We start from the raw sequence: 20,179 nt of genomic DNA on the forward strand, positions 1-20,179 counted from the left end.
AACTACATATCTCAAAAGCTATTTTTCTTTTGGACTATATATAGACCTCAAAGAAATGGAGGAATACTATTAGTAATTGTGAATAACTGAAAATCTCTCTAGCTTTAAGTACCTGTTAATAACCTAAAATCAAAGGGAACTTAGATAGCAAATGATTCATCATTCTTTTGTTCTGGGTTTCTTTTTTTTTTTTGGCTGCACCATGAGGGTTGCAGGATCTTATTTCCCTGATCAGGGATCAAACCTGTAAGGAGTCTTAACAGTGGGTCACCAGAGAAGCCCCTCATCCTTCATTCTTACCATCTCAAGGTATGTGTAGTTTGCAAACATTACTATGCCCCACATCTGTAATAATAATCCTAGTAGCTTTTCTATAACGTAGGGTAAGCCTTCAGGAATTTGCTGTGCATTGCATGTGTTCAGTCATGTGCAAGTCTTTGCAACTCCATGGACTGTAGCCCTCTAGGTTCCTCTGTCCATGGAATTTTCCAGGCAAAAAATACTGTAGGGTTGCCATTTCCTGCTCTAGAGGACCGTTCTGGCCAAGGGATCGAACCGGCATTTCTTTTCTCTTCTGCATTGGCAGGTGGATTCTTTACCACTGTGCCACCTGGGAAGCTATGCATTAGTCACAGCTAATATTGAGTTCCAACCCTGGGATTTCTTTGGAAGGAATGATGCTAAAGCTGAAACTCCAGTACTTTAGCCACCTCATGCGAAAAGTTGACTCATTGGAAGACTTTGATGCTGGGAGGGATTGGGGGCAGGAGAAGAAGGGGATGATAGAGGATGAGATGGCTGGATGGCATCACCAACTCAATGGACTTGAGTCTGAGTGAACTCCGGGAGTTGGTGATGGACAGGGAGGCCTGGCGTGCTGGGATTCATGGGGTCGCAAAGAGTTGGACACGACTGAGTGACTGAACTGAACCGAATATTGAGTTCATAGTAAATGCCAGGTATGATTCTAAGCATCCCACATATTTTAGCCCATTTAATCTTCACCCAATATTATAAGGTGAGTATAGTATTATTCCCTCAAAACAGATGAAGGAATTGAGATTTGAGGCTTAATGAGATTAAATAAGAAATGGCAGCCCACTCCAGTATTCTTGCTTTGGAGAATCCCATGGACAGAGGAGCCTGGCAGACTACAGTCCATGAGGCTGCAGAGTCAGACACCACTTATGGACTGAGCACACACCCCCAACGAGATTGAATAACGTGTCTGAGATGACAGAGTAAATGCCAGAGAAGTGGTTTTTAGGTTAGAATCTATTGTCTCCTGAAATGTGAATGTCTAAAACATGGGAGGAAGAAGACTTAGAAGACTCTGATTCTGAACGGGACCTATACCAGCCTGTGTGCCAGGAGGCCTCTGGGTCTGCATCTACCACAGCGGCTTGTGGACCTATTCTCTGGAGTGGAACAACAAAAAGGCAAATTCTCTGGGCTTTTTCCATCCTGTCGTTGAAAGTTGACCCTCTCCGTCCCCACACCCCCTTTCCGGTCATGGCAGCCTGAACTTTTAACGACAGACTAAAGTGTGAATCTGGGCAAGTGACTTAACTGACACTGTACATGGGGATGATTTAGTGTCTAGTTCCTACAATTTTGTGTGCCATGAGCATCCAGATGCATGTCAGCAGGGGCTCAATAAACGATTACTGTTTTTCACGATTCAACCCCACGGCTGAGACCACAAGCCTAACCCTCGCTGGAGGCAATGAACTAGCTGAGCCGGTCTGGGCCGTGGACACCTGCCTCACTGCTGGGCAGCCCTCCCCTCAGCAGCACAAAGCCTGGACTGCACCGGCCAAGAAATCAACCTTCCTTTCACCTCTCACTGTGAAAATTCACGGTGGACCTACAAGGGAGGTGAACAAGAAAAAGGCACGCCCCCGACAAGTTTAAAATGAGAAGCCAGCGGCTGGGTCCCCACCGGCCCTGAGGAACATCCAGCCGCCAGCGGTGGGACCCTGGGCTGACAGGAGAGCGCCACGGGACACAGGAACACTCCTCACGACTGCGCCCGCGACGGGCTCCATAGCGCCAGCACCTCCAGGGCGCAGGCGCGGGCCCCGCCGCCCCATCGACGGCGTCTCCCTGAGAGCTCTGCGGCGGCGCTGACCTGGCCGGGGCCACTCTACCCCGCCTCTCCCAAGCGCCGAGCGGGCGGTCGAGTGAACCGTGGCTCAATTGGCCCCTGAGGCTGCCTGGGCAGGTGAGCCCTCTCCTGCAGCTCCCTTAAGTTAGCGGGTGAGGGCCGCCTTGAAATCCGTTTTGACCAGGGCAGTGATTCTCAAAACTTGTCTCTGGAGGCAGTTAGATTTTCGGGCCCACCCCGACACTCAAAAGCAAGGGGTCTCGCGTGACTCGGAGGTCTGCACTTAAGCTTCCCGAGGAATTTTGACCCCGGTAGCCTGCCGGTCTACGCGTCGCACCCGATATAAGCTTGATTTCCACTAACGGACCTAACGATCTCGCCCCTAAGGTTTCTGGGATCTCGGGCTCGCGCGACGGTCCCGTCTCCCTACCCCAATTGGCCCCTCCTTCGTCCCGCCCTCACAGGCAAATATTTCCTTCTGACTGGTCAGCGGTAAGTGCGTGGCTAAACCTGACCCAATGGGCGCTAGAGTTCTCAGAACGTAATCCGGCAGTTGGTCCTGAGCAGTTCCGATTGGTTGTTGACGCCTAACGCGCGTTGAGACTTCCGGCGTGTGTGCCGAGCGCGGAGTCCAGTGAGGTGAAAGGCGTGGAGCTCAGGTCCTGTTCTAGGGCGGTCTTGGCGGGGGCGGGCCAAGGGGCGGTGCGGCGGCGCCTGCGAGCAACTGAGGCTCAGGCGCAGGAACCGTTTGCGCCCGGGTTGGAGCCAGCTTTCTCGGCCAGGGTTTGGAGCCCCGGGCCACCTGGCTGTTGCCGACTCCAGCCATCCTTGCGCTGGGCCCGAGGCGTCTTCTTTGGCGTGCGCAGCTGGTTTCGCGGCCAAGGCGGTCTGGGGGCCTGAAGATGGCGTCGGGTCCGGGTTTCCAGGACCGGGAAGGGCTCCTGATAGTGAAACTGGAGGAGGACAGCGCCTGGAGCCAGGAGCTGCCCCAGCCAGACCCAGGTCCCAGCCCGGAGGCCTCTCACCTGCGCTTCAGACGGTTCCGCTTTCAAGAGGCCGCTGGGCCCCGGGAAGCCCTCAGCCGGCTCCAGGAGCTTTGCCACGGGTGGCTCCAGCCGGAGATGCGCACCAAGGAGCAGATCTTGGAGCTGTTGGTGCTGGAGCAGTTCCTGACCATCCTGCCCCAGGAGATCCAGAGCAGGGTGCAGGAGCTGCACCCGGAGAGCGGCGAGGAAGCGGTGACTCTCGTTGAGGATATGCAGAAAGAACTTGGAAGACTGAGACAGAAGGTAAGATAAAGACCTGTTTTATATGCGGTTTGTTTGGCCCCAGTTGCCCATACGAGTTTACTTGGTTGCCCTGAGTAGATCTTAGATGGGCAAGAAGACTTTTTGTAGATTAGTGAGGAACTCTCATTCTCCAGATTTGCCCCCAGTTGACAGACAGTGAAGAGTGCCCTGTTTCCACCTGGAGCAGTGTCTCTTGAGTTAGAGTAAGACCAGGAGTTAGCTTGCCAGGTTCAGATCCTCCCTCTGCTTCACACTAGCTTTGGGACTTTGGGCAAGTTACTTAATTTCTTCTGGCCTCAGATTTGCTGCTGGTAAAATGAGAATGTTAAAATACTTCTCTAAGGTTGTTTTGAGGATGAGAGAGAGAGCAGCGTGTAGTTTGATCACGCTCTTGGCTTAGAGTTAGTGCTTAATAGCTGTTAGCTATTGTTACATTACAGTCTGCAGTCTAATCTTTACAAAGCTGAGTGGCAGTTAATAGTGGAATTTTAAAAGTTTGCAACTGAAGCTCTGAGGCCATATGCCCCAGGGCCACCCAGATTTACCTTATCCAGTAGTGAGGAGTGGATGCATCTAGAAGAAGTGGGTGAAAGTGAGAGTGAGGTGGGTCAGGAGCTGAGTGGGGAAGGTGTGCCCTGGGAGTGAAATGCCCCCGAACCCCACCCCTCACACACGTTTTCTCAGGTGTACACAGGATCAATAAAGTTTGGTTTTAGTGTAACTTATTCTTCTCTCGCTGGGTCTAAAGGGTTTGCCAGTGGTTCTCTGTTGAAGGCTTGCCCTCAGAATTCTGTATTAATGTCCCTTCCTTTTGGGCCCTGTTGTGATGATGAGTGATGTGGGTTGGTTCCCAGGTCACAAACCGTGGGCGGGGAACAGAAGTGCTTTTGGAGGAGCCTTTGCCTCTGGAAACAGCACAAGAGTCACCGAGCTTCAAGCTGGAGCCCATGGAGACTGAGCGAAGCCCTGGCCGCAGGCTGCAGGAGCTGCTAGGCCCCGGCCCCAAAAGGGACCCTCAGACTGTAAAGGAGAGGGGTGAGGAACAGTTATCTGGGCAAGTGGGAGGGAGGAGGGGCTTTGGGGTTGCCCCTGACACTGGCAGGATGCAGCCTCACTGCCAAGGAGGGAGTGTTTCTAACCTGAGGGTCCCCAGATAAGAGTAACAGAGCTAGAAGTGGTTTGGATTCCTCTTGGGGTGGGTGAAGGGAGGGGGATCTCTTAGGAAGTCTTTTTGTATGCAGAAGAGAGACTTTTAGAGCTCAGTGAATGAGGCTTGAATGCTTGGGCCAGCAGGAAAGACTGCTGGTACTCTGTTGTTTTGGATGCCGCTGTATTATCCCTCCGTTGCCTTCTGTTCAGTTTTGGGTTCTCCTAGCAGAGTCTGGGTGTCAGACCACAGTGGACACTGTGTTGTGATAATCCTTGGGTTGCCAAGATTTAAGAATGCCATTCTCATCATCATTTCTGTCACCTTCAGCATTATCTGCTCCCTGGCTTTCTCTCTTTCCTCCCGAAGGAAACATGGAAGACAAGGAGCTGACTGGGCCCCAGGTGATGTGGAAGTTCTCATTGTCTCCCCCCAGTTGTTCTTGTGGGAGTGGGGTCCTTTTGCCACTTAGAGAGGATCCTTACCACCTCACCACATGCACCTCCCCTCCTTCTTTGTCTCCTCCACACTTCACTTGTAGGCCTAACACCCTTCTTCCCCATGAAATGACTCCTTGGCACCCCTGGGTTTTGCCCTTTAACCTGTGACTCTGCTTGAATTGTTCTTGGTGCCTTAGGGCCTAAAGGTGATCTTGTGCTATTTCAGTTGCCTGAGAGCTTAGAGGACGTGGCTATGTACATCTCCCAGGAGGAGTGGGGGCGTCAGCATCCTAGTAAGAGGGCCCTCTCCCGGGACACGGTGCAGGAGAGTTATGAGAATGTGGACTCACTGGGTAAGGACTTCTTTTCCAAGGATGAAGACTGAGCCATTTCTGACCAGGGTCCTGTCCCTTAGCCACTTGTCTCCTGTGTGTTAAATTCTGAGTTTGGCCAGGAGACCTGCTTTTGCCTAAAGTCCCTTGGACTAAGATCAGTTAAATATTTGTCAAGTGCCACAGTTGGCACACTTAAGGGCCCCAGCTGTCAGAGATGAGGGCAGGGAGTCTGAGCTATGATGAACTTACCAGGGCAGAACAAGTCAAATCCAGTGATGCTCACCACCACCCCCATCCCCACTTCCCACGCATCACCCACAGAATACTGTGGGGCTCTAAGTTCCTGATGCCTTGAAATTTTAAAATGCCTATTCTTCCAACCGCACTTATGTTTTCTGTGCTCCATTAGTATTTCTGGGCTCTTCCACAGAAACACAGGTTTCGGGGCATTGGCATCAACATTCTAGCTTAGTGACTGTCCCAGTCCTTGAACATTGAGGAAGGGGGAAAGCTTTGTAGAAATTTGGAAATGATATATATTTAAAGTGAGTGTAACTAATTTAAACATAAATTAAGGTGCGTCTTCATGTTGAACTATTATGCAGAGAGAAAAAATGAGGTCTGTAAAACAGGGCCAAAAACTGATTGTTGGATTAAGTGGAGAGTGTGTGGGCATTGAATAATTCCTTCATCTTTTCTGCATGTGTAGAAATTCTCATAATAAAAACTTGAAGAAATCTTGAAAAAAAAAAAAAAAAACAGGACTGTGTATGTTACCATTGTAGCTATCTTGATGCATACCTGGTAGAAAAGAAGTTTGGTTGCCTGCACAGGGGCCTTCTCCAGGGTCTCTGTCATTGTGCTGTGGCTTGGCATCCTAAGTTGAGCACAGTTCTTTCAGTGAGTGCTAAATAAGAAGAGTTCAGATCACGAGTTCTTGGGACTAACCTTTTTAAAAGTCCATGTTTGATGGAGTTGGAGTGAGCATAACACAGGATGGCTCTTTTGGGTTTTAATCTCAGAGTCCCAAGTCCTTTTCTGATTGTCCATCATATTACATTTTTTCGTTCTGGAATTGTCCCAGCTTAGTTTCATAAGGGTCAAGGCTCTTTCACAGTATTTGATTCCTCAAGAAACTGACCACTCTGACCATGTGCATTTGAGTGTTGTTTTAAATACAAAAGTTTTACATTGTCATTGCAAAAAGTCCCAACTACCACACAAGTGTACGAAGAAAAAAGCCATAGTCTCCCTCATCTAATTTCTTTCTCTGGAGGTAACAGTGGGAATAGTTTAGTGTATGTTCCAAGTAATTGCTGTCAGACTTACTGCACCTTCCGTATCCATCCACTGAAGGCAGGGAGCAAGACTATCTTTGTTTCTCTTGTCTGGTTGAGGAAAGTGGTGACATAGAAATCCTTTTCTTTCATTGTGGTCAGAGTCTCAGGTTCCCAGTCAGGAGGCCCTGAGCACCCAGGTGGAACATGGAGGAAAGCCCTGGCACCCCAGTGTCCAGACTTGCAAGGAGGGTCTGAGCTCCAGGACCCCGGCTCCAGGTAAGAAAAGCAGCTGAGCAGCCTGCCCAGCCAGTCTCCAGCTGTTGGGAATAAGGTATTTGAGGGTCTTGGTGTAAGGCTAGCCTGTCCCCACTGCCCACTTCATCCCAGTGATGGCAGGTGAGGTTCCTAGGGTGCAGAGTGTAAAAAGGCATTCATTCCTGGGTTCACTTGGCCACTTTTGTCCCAGTCTTGCTCCATCCCACACTTTTCCCAAAGGACAGAAGCCAGGGGCTCAGTTGGAGAGGGAGGTCAGGGCCCCCACAAGGGAGTTCAAGGCAGGTTTGAGCTTTCATTCCTGAGTGATGTCCCCACGCCTCATATGGCTTCCTGTCTAGAGTGAGTTACCAAAATGGGGAAGATGGGAAACTGAGGAAGGGCGAGGCCTTCTGGACTTTTGACCTACAGGCAGTATCATGCATGGGATTTCCTTTTCTCCTGCATAGACATAACATGGGGGTTTGATTTCTCTTGCTCTTCCAGGGGAAGAGAAATCTGAGAACCAGGAAGAGTGTGCTCAGTCTGTTTCCCCTGAGAGCATCCACCGTCAGGCGCTGCTGCCTGGCCAGGCCAGAGGGGAGGTACCCTGGAGTCCTGAGCAGGGAAGGCCTCGGGACAGGGCAGAAAAGCTTTGGGAGCCTCCCACAGAGGATCGAATGGAACAGTCCTTAGTGGGGGCCACAAGTTGCAAAAAGCTGGGACGACCAACAGAACTGCAGCCGAAGAAGCTCCACTTATGTCCTTTGTGCGGCAAAAATTTCTCTAACAACTCGAACCTGATTAGGCACCAGAGAATACATGCAGCAGAAAGACTGTGCATGGGTGTGGAGTGTGCTGAAATCTTTGGTGGGAATCCACACTTTTTATCGCTACACAGAGCACACCTGGGAGAGGAAGCCCATAAGTGCCTTGAGTGTGGAAAAAGCTTCAGTCAGAATACCCACCTGACTCGCCACCAGCGAACCCACACAGGTGAGAAGCCCTATCAGTGTAATGTGTGTGGAAAGAGCTTCTCTTGCAACTCCAACCTCCACAGGCACCAGAGAACGCACACAGGCGAAAAGCCCTACAAGTGCCCTGAGTGCGGGGAGATCTTCGCTCACAGTTCCAACCTCCTCAGGCACCAGAGAATTCACACGGGAGAGAGACCTTATAAGTGTGCCGAGTGTGGGAAAAGTTTCTCTCGCAGTTCACACCTTGTTATTCACGAAAGAACTCATGAGAAAGAGAGGCTGTACCCCTTCTCTGAGTGTGGGGAAGCAGTGAGGGACAGCACGTTCTGTCTTACAAATCCTGGGACCCACCCCAAAGCAGAGAAGAAACTCTTCCAGTGTTTGACTTGTGGGAAAAGCTTCCGGCAGGGCATGCACCTCACCAGACACCAGAGAACACACACAGGAGAGAAACCATATAAATGTAACCTCTGTGGGGAAAACTTTTCTCATAGATCCAACTTAATCAGGCACCAGAGAATTCACACGGGAGAGAAACCCTATACCTGTCACGAATGTGGGGACAGTTTCTCTCACAGCTCCAATCGGATTCGTCATCTGAGAACCCACACGGGAGAGAAACCTTATAAATGTTCTGAATGTGGAGAAAGCTTTTCCCGGAGTTCACGCCTTATGAGTCATCAGAGAACTCACACTGGATAGAAACGATGGGATTTCTTTTGGGCCCAGAAAAGGTGGCCTGTTTAGAGGGACCTGTTATTCAGAGTTCATATTCCTTACCCATCGAGTAATTACCCTGCCCCCGCAGGGCAGGGTCCTTCTGAGGGAAGTACAGAAGCAGCAAAGGATTAGCATAAAACTGAAAAGGAATTCTGTTGGAATTAGTGAGAATAGCAAGTCTTTGAGGCTACCCACTCAGGGTGGAATTCTCTGTGAAGTACTTCCTGTCCCAGGACATTATCCCCCTCGGCATATTTAGCCAGCTTGTGACATATTTAGCCAGCTTGTGACATGGGTGCCTTATTCTGTCCTGTGTCCATCCCAACAACTTTGGGAATCCATGGACTTACTGCTTCCTCACTTGGAACATTCATCAGGAATATTTGGGCTCCTGAGGCCCTTGAGAGCAAAGAAGAGTGATCAGGTCTCCTGGGAAAGCAGGAGACACCAAGATACTGGTGGTGAGTTGCAGCTCTTCTGAAAGCCTGGCTGGGAAGCTCATAGGCAGTCCCGGGCACCCACGGTCAATGGCCTGACCATATTGGTCATTGGCAGGTCCTCACCTCAAACAAAAAGGAACAAGAGACCTAAGGGAAATAGTAAGACAGAATTTGCAGGTCTGCCTGGAAATAGGCAGAGGAAACTATATAAGTCTGAATTAGTTTACCCTTTGCAGAGATCAAGTCTTCAGAAGGTTCACGGAAGATGGGTTCCCTGGGAGACTTTGAAAACATGGATCCTGGGGAATTAGGAATCATGCCCACCCTTGTTGAAAATGGGGTTGGATGTTAATAAATATCTTCAGGAAACATGAACGTGTGACTCATCATTGAGGGCCTTTGTCTTGTCTGCCATGTTGATCTGTCTTTGTCCACTTTGGGAGGAGGACCTGCTTTCTCTTTGTGGTCTTAACTTGTTGCTAAGGAAGGTTCTGAAAAAGGTGACAACAGGCGGAGGGAGGGAGGGTGGGTGTGGCCCTGGCTGGCTCCAGGCTGAGGTGGCTATATGGAAACAAGGGTCAAGCCCAGTGGCTGCTTCGGGTGATGTCATAAAGGTGTCCTTTAAATTTGTGTGTGTGTTTTTTCCTTCTCTAGTGTACAGCAGTGAACATGCCTTTTGATTGTTTAGAATGTTTGCTTTCTTGGCAAAGTAAAGATTTGGCTCTTCAAAAACAAGTTATTTTGGTCTAGGAAATGGTTGCCAGGAAAAAATGGTCCCGGTATGACTGAGTTATTGCCCATGAGTGGAGACAGACTTTGGAGAAGGCAATGGCAACCCACTCCAGTACTCTTGCCTGGAAAATCCCATGGGCACAGTCCATGTGGTCGCTAAGATTTGGACACGACTGAGCAACTTCACTTCCACTTTTCACTTTCATGCATTGGAGAAGGAAATGGCAACCCACTCCAGTGTTCTTGCCTGGAGAATCCCAGGGACGGCAGAGCCTGGTGGGCTGCCGTCTGTGGGGTTGCACAGAGTCAGACACGACTGAAGTGACTTAGCAGCTGCAGCAGCAGCAGGAGAGAGACTTGAGGGAGAGGGCAAAATTATTAGGGAAAAGCATTACATTTTACAATGGGGAATCAGGAATAGGAATTCAGGAGTGTGTTTCTGTGGAAAAGAGGATACCAGAAAGATTCTAAGAGTGGGAAATGCCGATGCCAGGAAAACATTGCAGGTTTTGACCCTGGAGGAAGATACCAAATTAGCTGTTCTTCAGGAGGAAAAGATGAAATATTCCATTGGCAACAGACTATTAAATATAGCACTGTTAAGTGAGGGAGGTACCCCTGCATGCTTCTCACCCTTTCTTATATCTGTCTTTCATTTCTTTCCCCTTGAGAGCAGTGGTAGTGTGGGGCTTGGGCACCGGGGGAGGGAGGTGAGGATTTGAAAGAGATTCATATGGGATGGAAGGTGGTGGGAGCAGGTCAGGCTGCTGTGGCTGTCAATGCCATGAAATGGGTGGCTGGTATAAAGTTGATGTTACTAAGCACTCTGGTTAAGACGGTAACTTATGTGGGTTGTGAACCTCATAAAAATGGAAAGCACTAGTTTAAAACCCCACTTACCCCTGAAGCCCCATAATATCACCCATACAGATCTCATGATGTGCTCTAACTGGCATTGCTCCTACTTGGGAGTACTACAGCCAGAGCAAGAGGCCCCTCATGTGTTCACCCCTGGCACAAGAAGGCTTTCCAAGAGGAGACTTCACCGAGTCCGCAGTCCAGCTCCCCTTCTGACAAACTCTCATGCAGAGCATGAGATGGTGTCACAAAGTATTGCATGTAAGACACTTAGCACAGAGCCTGGTATATAAAATACTCATCTGTTTGTGCTACTTGTGGACATATAAAACTGGGAAATTGCTTTTCTTCTAAATACCTGGAACTGAGATCAATGTAAGACCAAGCCGGAGAATTCCCTGGCGGTCCAGTGGTTAGGACTCAGTGCTTTCACTGCAGTGGCCCGGGTTCAAACCTTGATTGGGGAACTAAGATCCTGCAAGCCACTCGGGTGCAGCTTGGGGGAAAAAAAGACCACGCTGGCAGGAATATTCAGGTGGTAGTCTACTGTTACAGGCAGGATTGATGCCTATAGTCGTATTTTTTTTTTTTTGAAGTCATATTTGAAAAAGCAGGTCAGAGGTCCTTACAGTAGGGTTCCATGAAGGCATTGCAAGGGAAGGTTAAGTATATATACTTTCACGTTACTCCTTCTTTTACCCCACTAGTCGTCTTGGGAAAGAAACCAGAAGAGATCCCAGCTGGCTTTTTTCTCAAAAAGAAACTAACACTGGGGGCAATAAGACCCCTGCCCTCGCAGTCCAGATGGGTACAAAGGAGGCCTGGGAGATGCGGACTAACCCTGAGCAACAGTCTCATACCCTTGTAGCAAAAGTAGTGCCTGAAATCAGCAGAAAGGCTCCTGGTACCATGCATAAGCAATGTGAAAAAGCCTGGCACAGGCCATCTAGAAGCATTAGGTGTGACAATGGGGATAAAGCCCCATAACACCAGAGACCGGACAGAGTGATAAAACAGCACTAAGTTGTTTAGTTTTTATTTCCAGGAAGAGCCATCAGCAATCACTGAGTTTTTACCCCATTTATGAAAGAACCTATCTTCCCTGGTGGCTCAGACGGTAAATCGTCTGCCTACAATGCAGGAGATCTGGGTTCAATCCCTGGGTCAGGAAGATCTCCTGGAGAAGTAAATGGCAACCCACTCCAGTATTCTTGCCTGGAAAATCCCATGGATGGAAGAGCCTGGTAGGCTACAGTCCATGGGGTCGCAAAGAGTCGGACTCGACTGAGCTACTTCACTTTCACTTTATGAAAGAACACGTTTCAGTGCAGTTAGGAGACAGAATGGTCTAGGGAAATTCAACGACAAAATGGTTAATGAAAAATGACTCAGGCCTACCCCCACCCCCCCACAACATCTCTGACAAACAAGTGAATGTCCTTAATTCATCACTGAAACACTTTGAGCATCCCAGAAACTTCTGTGTTAAGAAACCAAAACTGGTGGCTCACCAGGATCCAAACCTGCTTCAGGGAGATGGTGAGATTTCCCCAGGTGGAAAGGATGAGAAGAGAAAATTCTAAGTTTCTGAAATGTAGGCAACGGTAACCCACTCCAGTATTTATGCCTGGAAAGTTCCAGGGACAGAAGGTGTTGAGCCTGGCGGGTTACATCCATGGAGTCTCACAGAGTCGACGCGACTGCGCACGCTGCACACCGTACGCAGGCACGCCAGGGTGTGTTTAGGACCTAAAGAGGAAACTGTCTGTCTCTCCATCCCAACTTCCCCTCTAGGTAGGAAAACGTTCTAAATCCTGGGTGTGGTTCCCCATCAGAGGGTGAAGCTTCTCTTGAGGCTGTTTCCCAGTCTCTTGGGAGGGGATCCAGGTTAAGTCTGGGAACCCTGCCACAGCCACTGGAACAAGAGCGAGGAGCCTGGGTTTCTCTGAGGACCTCTCGTCTTCAAGATTTCTAGAAGCCAAAACGTCAGTCCTTTCTCGGGTTTAGGCAAAAAAACGAGGCTGCGGGTCCCACAGCTTAGCATCTGGCGGCATCTGGGAGCGGGCGCAGCGCGCCTAGGACCACCTGAGCCTCACTAGCATGGTCCCTTCGAGGATGGCTCCCAAGCCGGCCGCAGAGGAGCAAGAACAGCGGGGTGTGTGTTGGGGGGGCGGTGCTCGACGGCCGCGTCCCAGCAAACCTTTCCCCCTCCTCGAGGGCCTGGGGCCGCCTTGCGCAGCCAGCCCGCACCTGCCGCACTCCGCGCGCAGGCCCCCCAGGTCCTTGCCGGGCCGCGCCCCTTCTCAGGCCCGCCCTCCGCGCAGGCCTGGTCCCGGCCGCCGCGGACCTCGCCCAGTCTTCGGCTCCGACTCCTGGTCCAAGGCCGGGAAGGCCGAGCAGCACAGTTTTCCTCTCCTTCCACCGCAAGCAGTTACTGGCGGCGCGACTACACTCTCCGAAGCTTCCTCGTCCGCAGGTGCGCGCGCTAACCCGCAGTCCGACCCTCTCTCGTGGGCCAGCAGGAGGCGCGCTGGTACGGGTGGGCAGGTCTCGGGCGGGGAAGGGTGGGCCTAGCGGCCCACGGCTCACTGGGAGCACCTCTTCAATTTTGTTTTAGTTCGCTGTCTCTGGCCACTGGATGGGGAACTGATGGGAGAGGAGACCAAGAAGACAGCTGCAGAGTGTGATGCAACCTGGACTAGGAAAGGGGCAGTAAGGAGGGAGAAGTGGAGACGAGGTCAGACCTTCAGGATGCAGAGCCTACAGGACTTCACGTGGGTTCCGGCCGAACTCTTAAACTCTTCGGATGACCTCCAGGGCATTGAAAATCTGTCCCTGGTTTGTCTTTGCTCCTGTCTCCACTAGTCGCCCCTACCGCAACCATCCAGGGACCTCGATGCTTCCCAGGGACATACATTCTGACACCACAGAGCCTGTGCTCACTTCCCCTTTGCCTAGACTGCCTTTTCCCCTGCTTCCCCCACACTTTAAAGGCCAGCTCAGAAGTCACACTTGCCCGTTCCCTATTGTCCAAGCACTCATAAAGCCCTCTGTGAACTCATTTGGGCTCTCACATACCCAACTGTGGCTTGTTCCTATTCCTAAATACCCAGCACAACAACGTGAAATTTGCACAATCAATGAATATTGTTTTTTCGCGGGGGGAGTGGGGGTTGCTATTCGCAGGATTTGTGGGGTCTCAAATGCCGACCAGGGATTGAACCTGGGTTGTAGCAGTGAAAGTCTGGAATGCTAACCACTAGGCCACCACGGAACTCCCTCAATGAATACTTTTGAAAAGGGTATGACTGCAGGTCATATATTCTGAGACTTTATGAACACTGCGGTAAAAATGGATGTTAATGCAATGAACTTGAGAGCTATCCAGTATGCTCATCTGACATTCCCCCTCAACTTCTTCCACCATCCATTCTACCCTAGGGATTGAAAGATATCTCAACAAATGCTAATTTGTAAATAACAAAAATGTTAATAAAATATAAAACTGTATTTACAATGTAACTTACCTATTTTAAAGATACATGTAATATACTAAAGTGTTGAGAGTCCATCATTAGTCAATAATATTTGAGTGCTTTTATCTTTTTTATGTTATCTTTTAGAATTGGCATGTTACTTCCACAATAAGAGAAAAACAAACACTAAGTAGGTGGTAACCCATTTACAGGAGCAGTGTGTCATACCATTAAATTGAAGAGTCTGTCCTTACCTTCTTAAATAACTAGTCAGCATAAATATAGCTGCTTTGTTATATGCTATGAATATATTTAGATTTTAATGCTTTCCCCACATCCATTCCACCCATAATCTGGGACAGTAATTCCTTATTAAAGCCTTTGCCTTAAGTAGAAATGGATTAAATAACGTATTTATACATAAAAAACCCCAAATTTATTCCTTTCAAATTGTTTATTTTATAAACAATATAAATGGGCATTGCTATGCAAAGTGAGGTCAGTTGATAAAAACAATGACAATCCACAACAGGTCTAGTTCATGTATCATCACAAAACTGCAGAAATCTTTAAACACAACATCTAATTATTACAACCAGAAGTTGAAGGAATACTGAAGGAATACTTAATATTATGAGGCCTCGGTTTCAAAAAGCTACCAGTTCTAGAATGGATTCTATTCTGGAACTGTTTCTTGATTATTTCTTGTTGCATCTCTTTCAGTGTAAAATGGAACCTTTGAAACTCAGGTGTGACATCGACAAAGTCAAGTAGGTAGTCCAAACTCTTTCCTACAGCAGATAACTTAAATTCATCAGCCTCCTCTTCAGCTCCTTTTTGAACAACTTTCTTTGTAATTCCACCTTTTGCTTCTGGGGGGCTACTCTTTTCTTCTTCACCCACATTGAACCATACCCTATTGTCATCCAGCTTGGTTTCCAACTCCCTACATTTCTCAAGAATTTCTCTATAATCCCCATCTTCTAAGCCTTGAAGATCATATTCATGTTCCTTTTTGTAAAGAAGATTTTCCCATGCATTTGCTATCGTTATTTGCTTTACTTCATCCCAACTCTTTGCCCAGTTAAAAACTGCTCTTTTTAGGCTGTAGACTTTAATCTTGGAAACTACTTTTTCTCTTTTTTCTTGTTCATCATCACTTTCTTCAAAAATTACAAGACTTTCCTCAAGTTGCTTCCACCTGTAAAGTCGTTTGCAGCTCAAGATCACGCCTTGATTCATTGGTTGAATTAAGGTTGAAGTGTTATGGGGAAAGAACATGCATTTTATTCGACCATCCTCACTGGTTAGTAATTCAGTAGAAGGGTGAACTGGAGAACTATCCAGAAGTAACAAGGCCCTGACATCCTCCTCTTGGAATCTTAGAACATTAAGTTGGAAGTGCCTGACCTCAGGAACAAAGTTTTGAAAAAACCATTCTGAAAACAATTCTCTGGTGAACCAAACATCTTTACTAGGTTTGTATATCACAGGTAATGTACATGTGTCCTCTTTTACACTTTTGGGCAGCTTTGATTTTCCAATAATGATTGACTTCAACTTATGAGTACCATCTGCGTTTGCACATAAAAGAGCAGACAATTGTTCTTTGTTTATTTTCCTCCCTGGCAGGCAAATATCTTTTCTGCTTGCCTGAGTATTTTCTGGCATTGACTTCCAAAAGAGGTCAGTCTCATCCCCACTGTACAGCTGAGCAAGACACAACTTCTCTTCTTTGATAAGCATGGACAGTTTTTGTCGAAATGACTCAACATTTTCCGAAGCTGAACTTAGGACTTGTTCCGCACATACTTTTCGGTTCCCAATTGCATGCCTATTTCGAAACCTAAAAAGCCAACCAGTGCTAGCTTTGAACTCTGTTCGCCCAAAACACTGTGCGAATCTCTCGGCAGCAGCCTGAAGCTCCACACCTCTCACAGGGACACCAGCAGAGCATTTCTGTTGGTACCACATGTAGACAGCGTTGTCCACATCGCCATATTTGGCTCCAGTTGTTCTCTTTCTCTTCTCAGCCCCTACTAATGGCACATCCTGCTTCAGTACAAAGTCCAAAATCAATTTCTTATTCTTTTTAATGTCATAAAATGTTGACTTACTGATTCCAAATTCATCCATTACAGTTTTAAGAGATCTTCCAGCTTCAATCCTATTTAGAACCTTCATTTTCTCCTCCAAATTCAGTGTTGTATATTTCCCTCTCTTATTCATACTGAATTTGGTTTCAAACAATCGATAGGGGTAAAAAGAAAGAAGCCTTACTTAATTAGAAAAAAAATGAAAAAAAAAAAACCCATCCCTTCCAAAAACTAGCACAAACTCCCAGAAGGCACAGGCGTTTATACTGAAGGGTACACATACCCCTAAAAGGGATAAAGGCTCATGTAGTTAGTGCTGGTCTAGAGGTAAAGGTCTGAACTCAGAGTTATCACTGCTAACGTCCTGTCTAGCTGTTGCTACTGCAAGACATGGATGATCAATCTTCAGAACCCTGCTTCTGAATGCTGCTGCTTCTCTTCCTCTCTCCTTACAGTAGCACCCGTCAGGAATAACAGGAATACCTGCATACTCTTCCTAACTGAATATAGGAAAAGACACAAAAGGAAGAAAAAAGTGAGATGCGCTCACAAGAACAGACTTGATAAATAAGTAAGATAAATCTCAATAAAAAGTAGTGCTTCAGAAGGGAGTATGAAAGCCTAAAAGGCAAGGACAGAATAATATTGTGTAACAGAAGCAGTGTGGCTTCTCTCCTGAAACAAGCTGATTTTCCTCACTGCCAGAAAGGAAAGCAGTAATCATATTGCTCTACCTGGCTCTACCCAGTGTTCACTGGGCAGCAGTCCGTCCACCTGGATAAAGACTAAGCCACCCTGACAGTGAGATGTCTGGAGAGTTGGAATTCAGGAACGGTAGTATAGAATCTTTAGGCGAAGAAGAAAGTTAGTAGGTTCTGTTGTCCATATGAATGAAATCCAACATTTACTGCATTCAATACAGCATTCCCAAAGACTAAGCTTTAACTTGAGTGTTTCTTATGTTTACCAAAGTAATCTGTTAAGTTTATAAATAATGTGTGTTATTGGCACTTTTCCACTCTCAGATATTCTTCCTTGTATACATTTTGTGTATTTTCAAGTGTTATTTATAACTAAAATTCTTCCATATTTGGGATATTGTCAAGTTTCAGCATCATGGCAGTTCTTAGAGATGAGCCCAAAAGTTTTATAAAAATTTTACAATAGTAAAAAATTTAAAAGATCTGTCCTTGAGATTGTTTTCCTAAATTTACATTGAGTGTTCAGTAACAAATTTTCTCCATTTGAGATTTCATTTGATTTCTCTTCAGCATAGATTTTACTTAATTTGACCCAAGACTCAGTTTTTCCACAGCTTGAAGAAATTTAAACGGTTTCTCTATTGATGATTCGTATCTCTGTTTCCCATAAATCCTTTCTGTTCGCAAACTCTTCTATAGCTCTGCACCCTCAAATATTCAAGTCCTCCTGGTGTTGCCCAAAGCCATTCATTCCATGTCTTTAGAAATGTCCTACTCTAGGTTAATTTCATGGTTCTCCTTCCAGATACACAACCTCATGGGAAGTAACAAAACTGCCACTTTTATCCATTCCAGGTGCTATGAAGAAAGAAAAGTATGTCAGAGAAATGAGAAAAAAGATTGGTATTTCAGTTATTTTTCTTCTCTTTTAGGGCAAAGCCTGACTGACCTTCATTCATTTCTTGACTACACAGGATTCTCAAAAGCCTCTCACCTAGAAGAACCCAGACCACTAGTTTTCCTCTAACATTTGTTGCAAGAAATGTCAACTGCTTTACAGAGTACTAAGAGGCTCAAGAAAGAATAAAAAAATGAATAGGGTGTGAAGCCAATGACAAGCTAAGCTCAAGCAACCTTCTAAAAAAAGGCAGCTCTAACTAAGGCGATTACTATTAACCAAAAAAGGAAAGAGTGTTTGTTAGCCAACACCACCACCATTAAACCCAGCCAAAACATTCAGCCTGCTATGGCAGTTGTATGATGTCTCAGAATAAACTGCATGCTTTCATTGCTTTCCAGCTGTACATTCATCATTTCTCAAACTGTGCCCAGGCAGAGAAAGGTGAAATCAAAAGGGAAGATTTTCAGGGGACTTTAGTGGGTTCCTCAGCAAGAATAAGGAACTGTGGCCCTTATCCTTAACATTCAAACAACAACAGTCATCAGGGGCCCTCATTCACAATTCAGTATTTTGTGCTTTCTTTCCTTTTCTTCTTTTCAGAGGGTCTCTTTTTCCACTTTCTCCTCCCTGTATTCAGTAACCAGCTCCCTACCCATGTTATGACTCAGGCCTGCCAGTGACACTCAGGGGCACAGCTGGCAGAATTCCATTTATTCAGTTTAACAAATTCCAATTTTATGTTCTGCTTGGTCCAGATGATGAGGATCTCAATGCTCTGAGTTACATGTGGCAGACTTCTTGCCCAGTGGTTCTGAGAAACTGGAAACAGCAACTACTTTGAAGAGACTAAGTCACAACTTGAAGTTCTAAGGAAACGAACCAGCTTTGAAACATATTCAAGTGACTTAGACAGATACTTTTTTTTTGGCCATGTTGCATAGTTTGTGGGATCTTAGTTCCCCAACCAGGGACTGAACCCATGCCCTCAACAGTGGACACAAGGAGCCCTAACCACTGGACCACCAGGAAATTCCCAGCAGATACTATTATCGCTTCTGTTTAATCCTTTTCTCGCACTCAAAAAGAATCAAGATCTATGCCTTGGAGTGTAACACCAGTGTACCTAAAAGCAAAAGCAGCATAATGACCTGGTAATGGGCTCTTATTTTTGTTCCCACCTTAAACTTAGCTCCAGATGAGCTGCCCTGGAAAGGACCTCCCTCAAAAACCCTCAAATGATACTCTTTATTACTTTATTTTATTAAATGCAATCTCTTCCATTCCAGGCTTTTACTCTAAATATACCCCAATTACATTGAGTAAAAAAAGAAAAGAAACAACTAAAGATTTTCTCACATGCTCATCTCTGAAGCTTTCAAGACTGCTCTTACCTTTCTCCCTGCCTGGAATATGGCCCCACTCTCTGCTGCAGGGCAAATCCCTCAAGGACTTCTGTAACTTTTCCCTACCCCCAAATCAACTTTCACTTCCTTGGAACTCCCACAGCGTTCAGCTTATGTGTTACTCTTTCCAACCTGTGTTACCAATATTTGTGAAATTGCCTCAGTCCTTTTCCCAGATTTCTTGAATCAAAGGCACCGTCCTACCGACTCTGTAACACTGGCTACATGTGGTAAACTTGACTAGACTAGGCTGATACTATGAAAACAGACAATTGAAAGAGGACAACCTGATATACTCAGATTCCTATAAATATGACTCAGTAAATATTTATGGAATGCCTACATTACCCAGGAAACTCTAAAAGACATAAATAAAGAAGGTTGCCATCCTCCGGGGAGTGCGCTGTGGTGGAAAAAAACATAAGACAGGAAAAAGGACCCTAAATTCCATTGGAACACCCCCATTGGTGAATTACCTGACGTTGAACAAGTCACTCTTTAGCTCTCAATTCTCTGTCAAGGAGCTCTACGAAAGGAACACTACTGCACAAGGATAAACCTACCTCACAAGAAAAAACAGAATTGTGTGAGCACGCACGCCCTGAAACGGGTACACATCCCCCAGGGGCCGTTGATCCTGACCGGGACAAAACGGGCTTGTACTGGCGGAGACGCCACGAGCCCCGGGACCGCAGCTCCGACACGGCCCGCTAAGCCGCGGGAAGGTGGCGGGCCCCACGCGCGGAAGGGGACCCTCAAAGACGGACCCGGGTCACTAGGCTCCGCCGGCAGCCCGAACGCGACACAGGGACGACCTGGACGCACGGGCCTCACAGAGCTGGGACGAGAGACAGCGACACCCGAGCGTCAAGTCGCGCGCTGGGCCTTCTAGGCTGGACGGACTTGGAGACTCGGCGGTCAGTAACCCTTTCTTGCTGCCAAGGCTGAATTCTGAGCCGAAGGAGGTACCCCGGCACCGCCTGGACCCGCAGCGCTAGCGCCCCAAGCGGGGCTACGAGGGCCCC

General features: G+C 47.3%; 3 protein-coding genes across 5 annotated transcripts; 2 read left to right on the forward strand and 1 right to left on the reverse strand.

Annotated features, from left to right (window-relative positions):
• Positions 2,180 to 9,362, forward strand: ZNF263 (zinc finger protein 263). Of its 2 annotated transcripts, XM_018040114.1 has the most exons (6): positions 2,180 to 3,396; positions 4,251 to 4,431; positions 4,874 to 4,947; positions 5,210 to 5,336; positions 6,758 to 6,874; positions 7,358 to 9,362. In XM_018040114.1, exons 1-6 carry the CDS (start codon positions 3,010 to 3,012, stop codon positions 8,527 to 8,529), a joined length of 2,058 nt encoding a protein of 685 aa, XP_017895603.1. In that variant the 5' UTR covers positions 2,180 to 3,009; the 3' UTR covers positions 8,530 to 9,362. The 2 variants fall into 2 exon arrangements, with proteins under 2 accessions (XP_017895603.1, XP_017895604.1); XM_018040115.1 differs by lacking the exons at positions 4,874 to 4,947; positions 5,210 to 5,336 and having other exon boundaries at positions 2,183 to 3,396.
• On the forward strand, positions 11,821 to 14,129 carry LOC108633877 (chromosome alignment-maintaining phosphoprotein 1-like). 2 transcript variants are annotated; one of them, XM_018040137.1, is made up of 2 exons: positions 11,821 to 13,110; positions 13,195 to 14,129. In XM_018040137.1, the coding sequence occupies exons 1-2, from the start codon at positions 12,678 to 12,680 to the stop codon at positions 13,440 to 13,442; spliced, it is 681 nt and encodes a 226-aa protein (XP_017895626.1). In that variant the 5' UTR covers positions 11,821 to 12,677; the 3' UTR covers positions 13,443 to 14,129. The 2 variants fall into 2 exon arrangements, with proteins under 2 accessions (XP_017895626.1, XP_017895627.1); XM_018040138.1 differs by having other exon boundaries at positions 11,821 to 13,053.
• TIGD7 (tigger transposable element derived 7) lies at positions 14,503 to 20,167 on the reverse strand. The gene has a single exon (XM_018040127.1). It carries the CDS (start codon positions 16,280 to 16,282, stop codon positions 14,636 to 14,638), a length of 1,647 nt encoding a protein of 548 aa, XP_017895616.1. The 5' UTR covers positions 16,283 to 20,167; the 3' UTR covers positions 14,503 to 14,635.

The sequence above is a fragment of the Capra hircus genome, chromosome 25 (genome assembly GCF_001704415.2).
Source record: "Capra hircus breed San Clemente chromosome 25, ASM170441v1, whole genome shotgun sequence".
NCBI classification, from domain to species: Eukaryota; Metazoa; Chordata; class Mammalia; order Artiodactyla; family Bovidae; genus Capra; species Capra hircus.

What these genes read in the sequence shown, in the direction of transcription:
- ZNF263 (XM_018040114.1), top strand. Translation starts at nt 3,010, where the DNA reads ATGGCGTCGGGTCCGGGTTTCCAGGACCGGGAAGGGCTCCTGATAGTG. An exon ending in TTGGAAGACTGAGACAGAAG is followed by an intron (nt 3,397 to 4,250) that starts GTAAGATAAAGA and finishes GTTGGTTCCCAG; the next exon opens with GTCACAAACCGTGGGCGGGG. An exon ending in TCAGACTGTAAAGGAGAGGG is followed by an intron (nt 4,432 to 4,873) that starts GTGAGGAACAGT and finishes TGTCACCTTCAG; the next exon opens with CATTATCTGCTCCCTGGCTT.
- LOC108633877 (XM_018040137.1), top strand. Translation starts at nt 12,678, where the DNA reads ATGGTCCCTTCGAGGATGGCTCCCAAGCCGGCCGCAGAGGAGCAAGAA. An exon ending in GGCCAGCAGGAGGCGCGCTG is followed by an intron (nt 13,111 to 13,194) that starts GTACGGGTGGGC and finishes ATTTTGTTTTAG; the next exon opens with TTCGCTGTCTCTGGCCACTG.
- TIGD7 (XM_018040127.1), bottom strand. Translation starts at nt 16,282, where the DNA reads ATGAATAAGAGAGGGAAATATACAACACTGAATTTGGAGGAGAAAATG.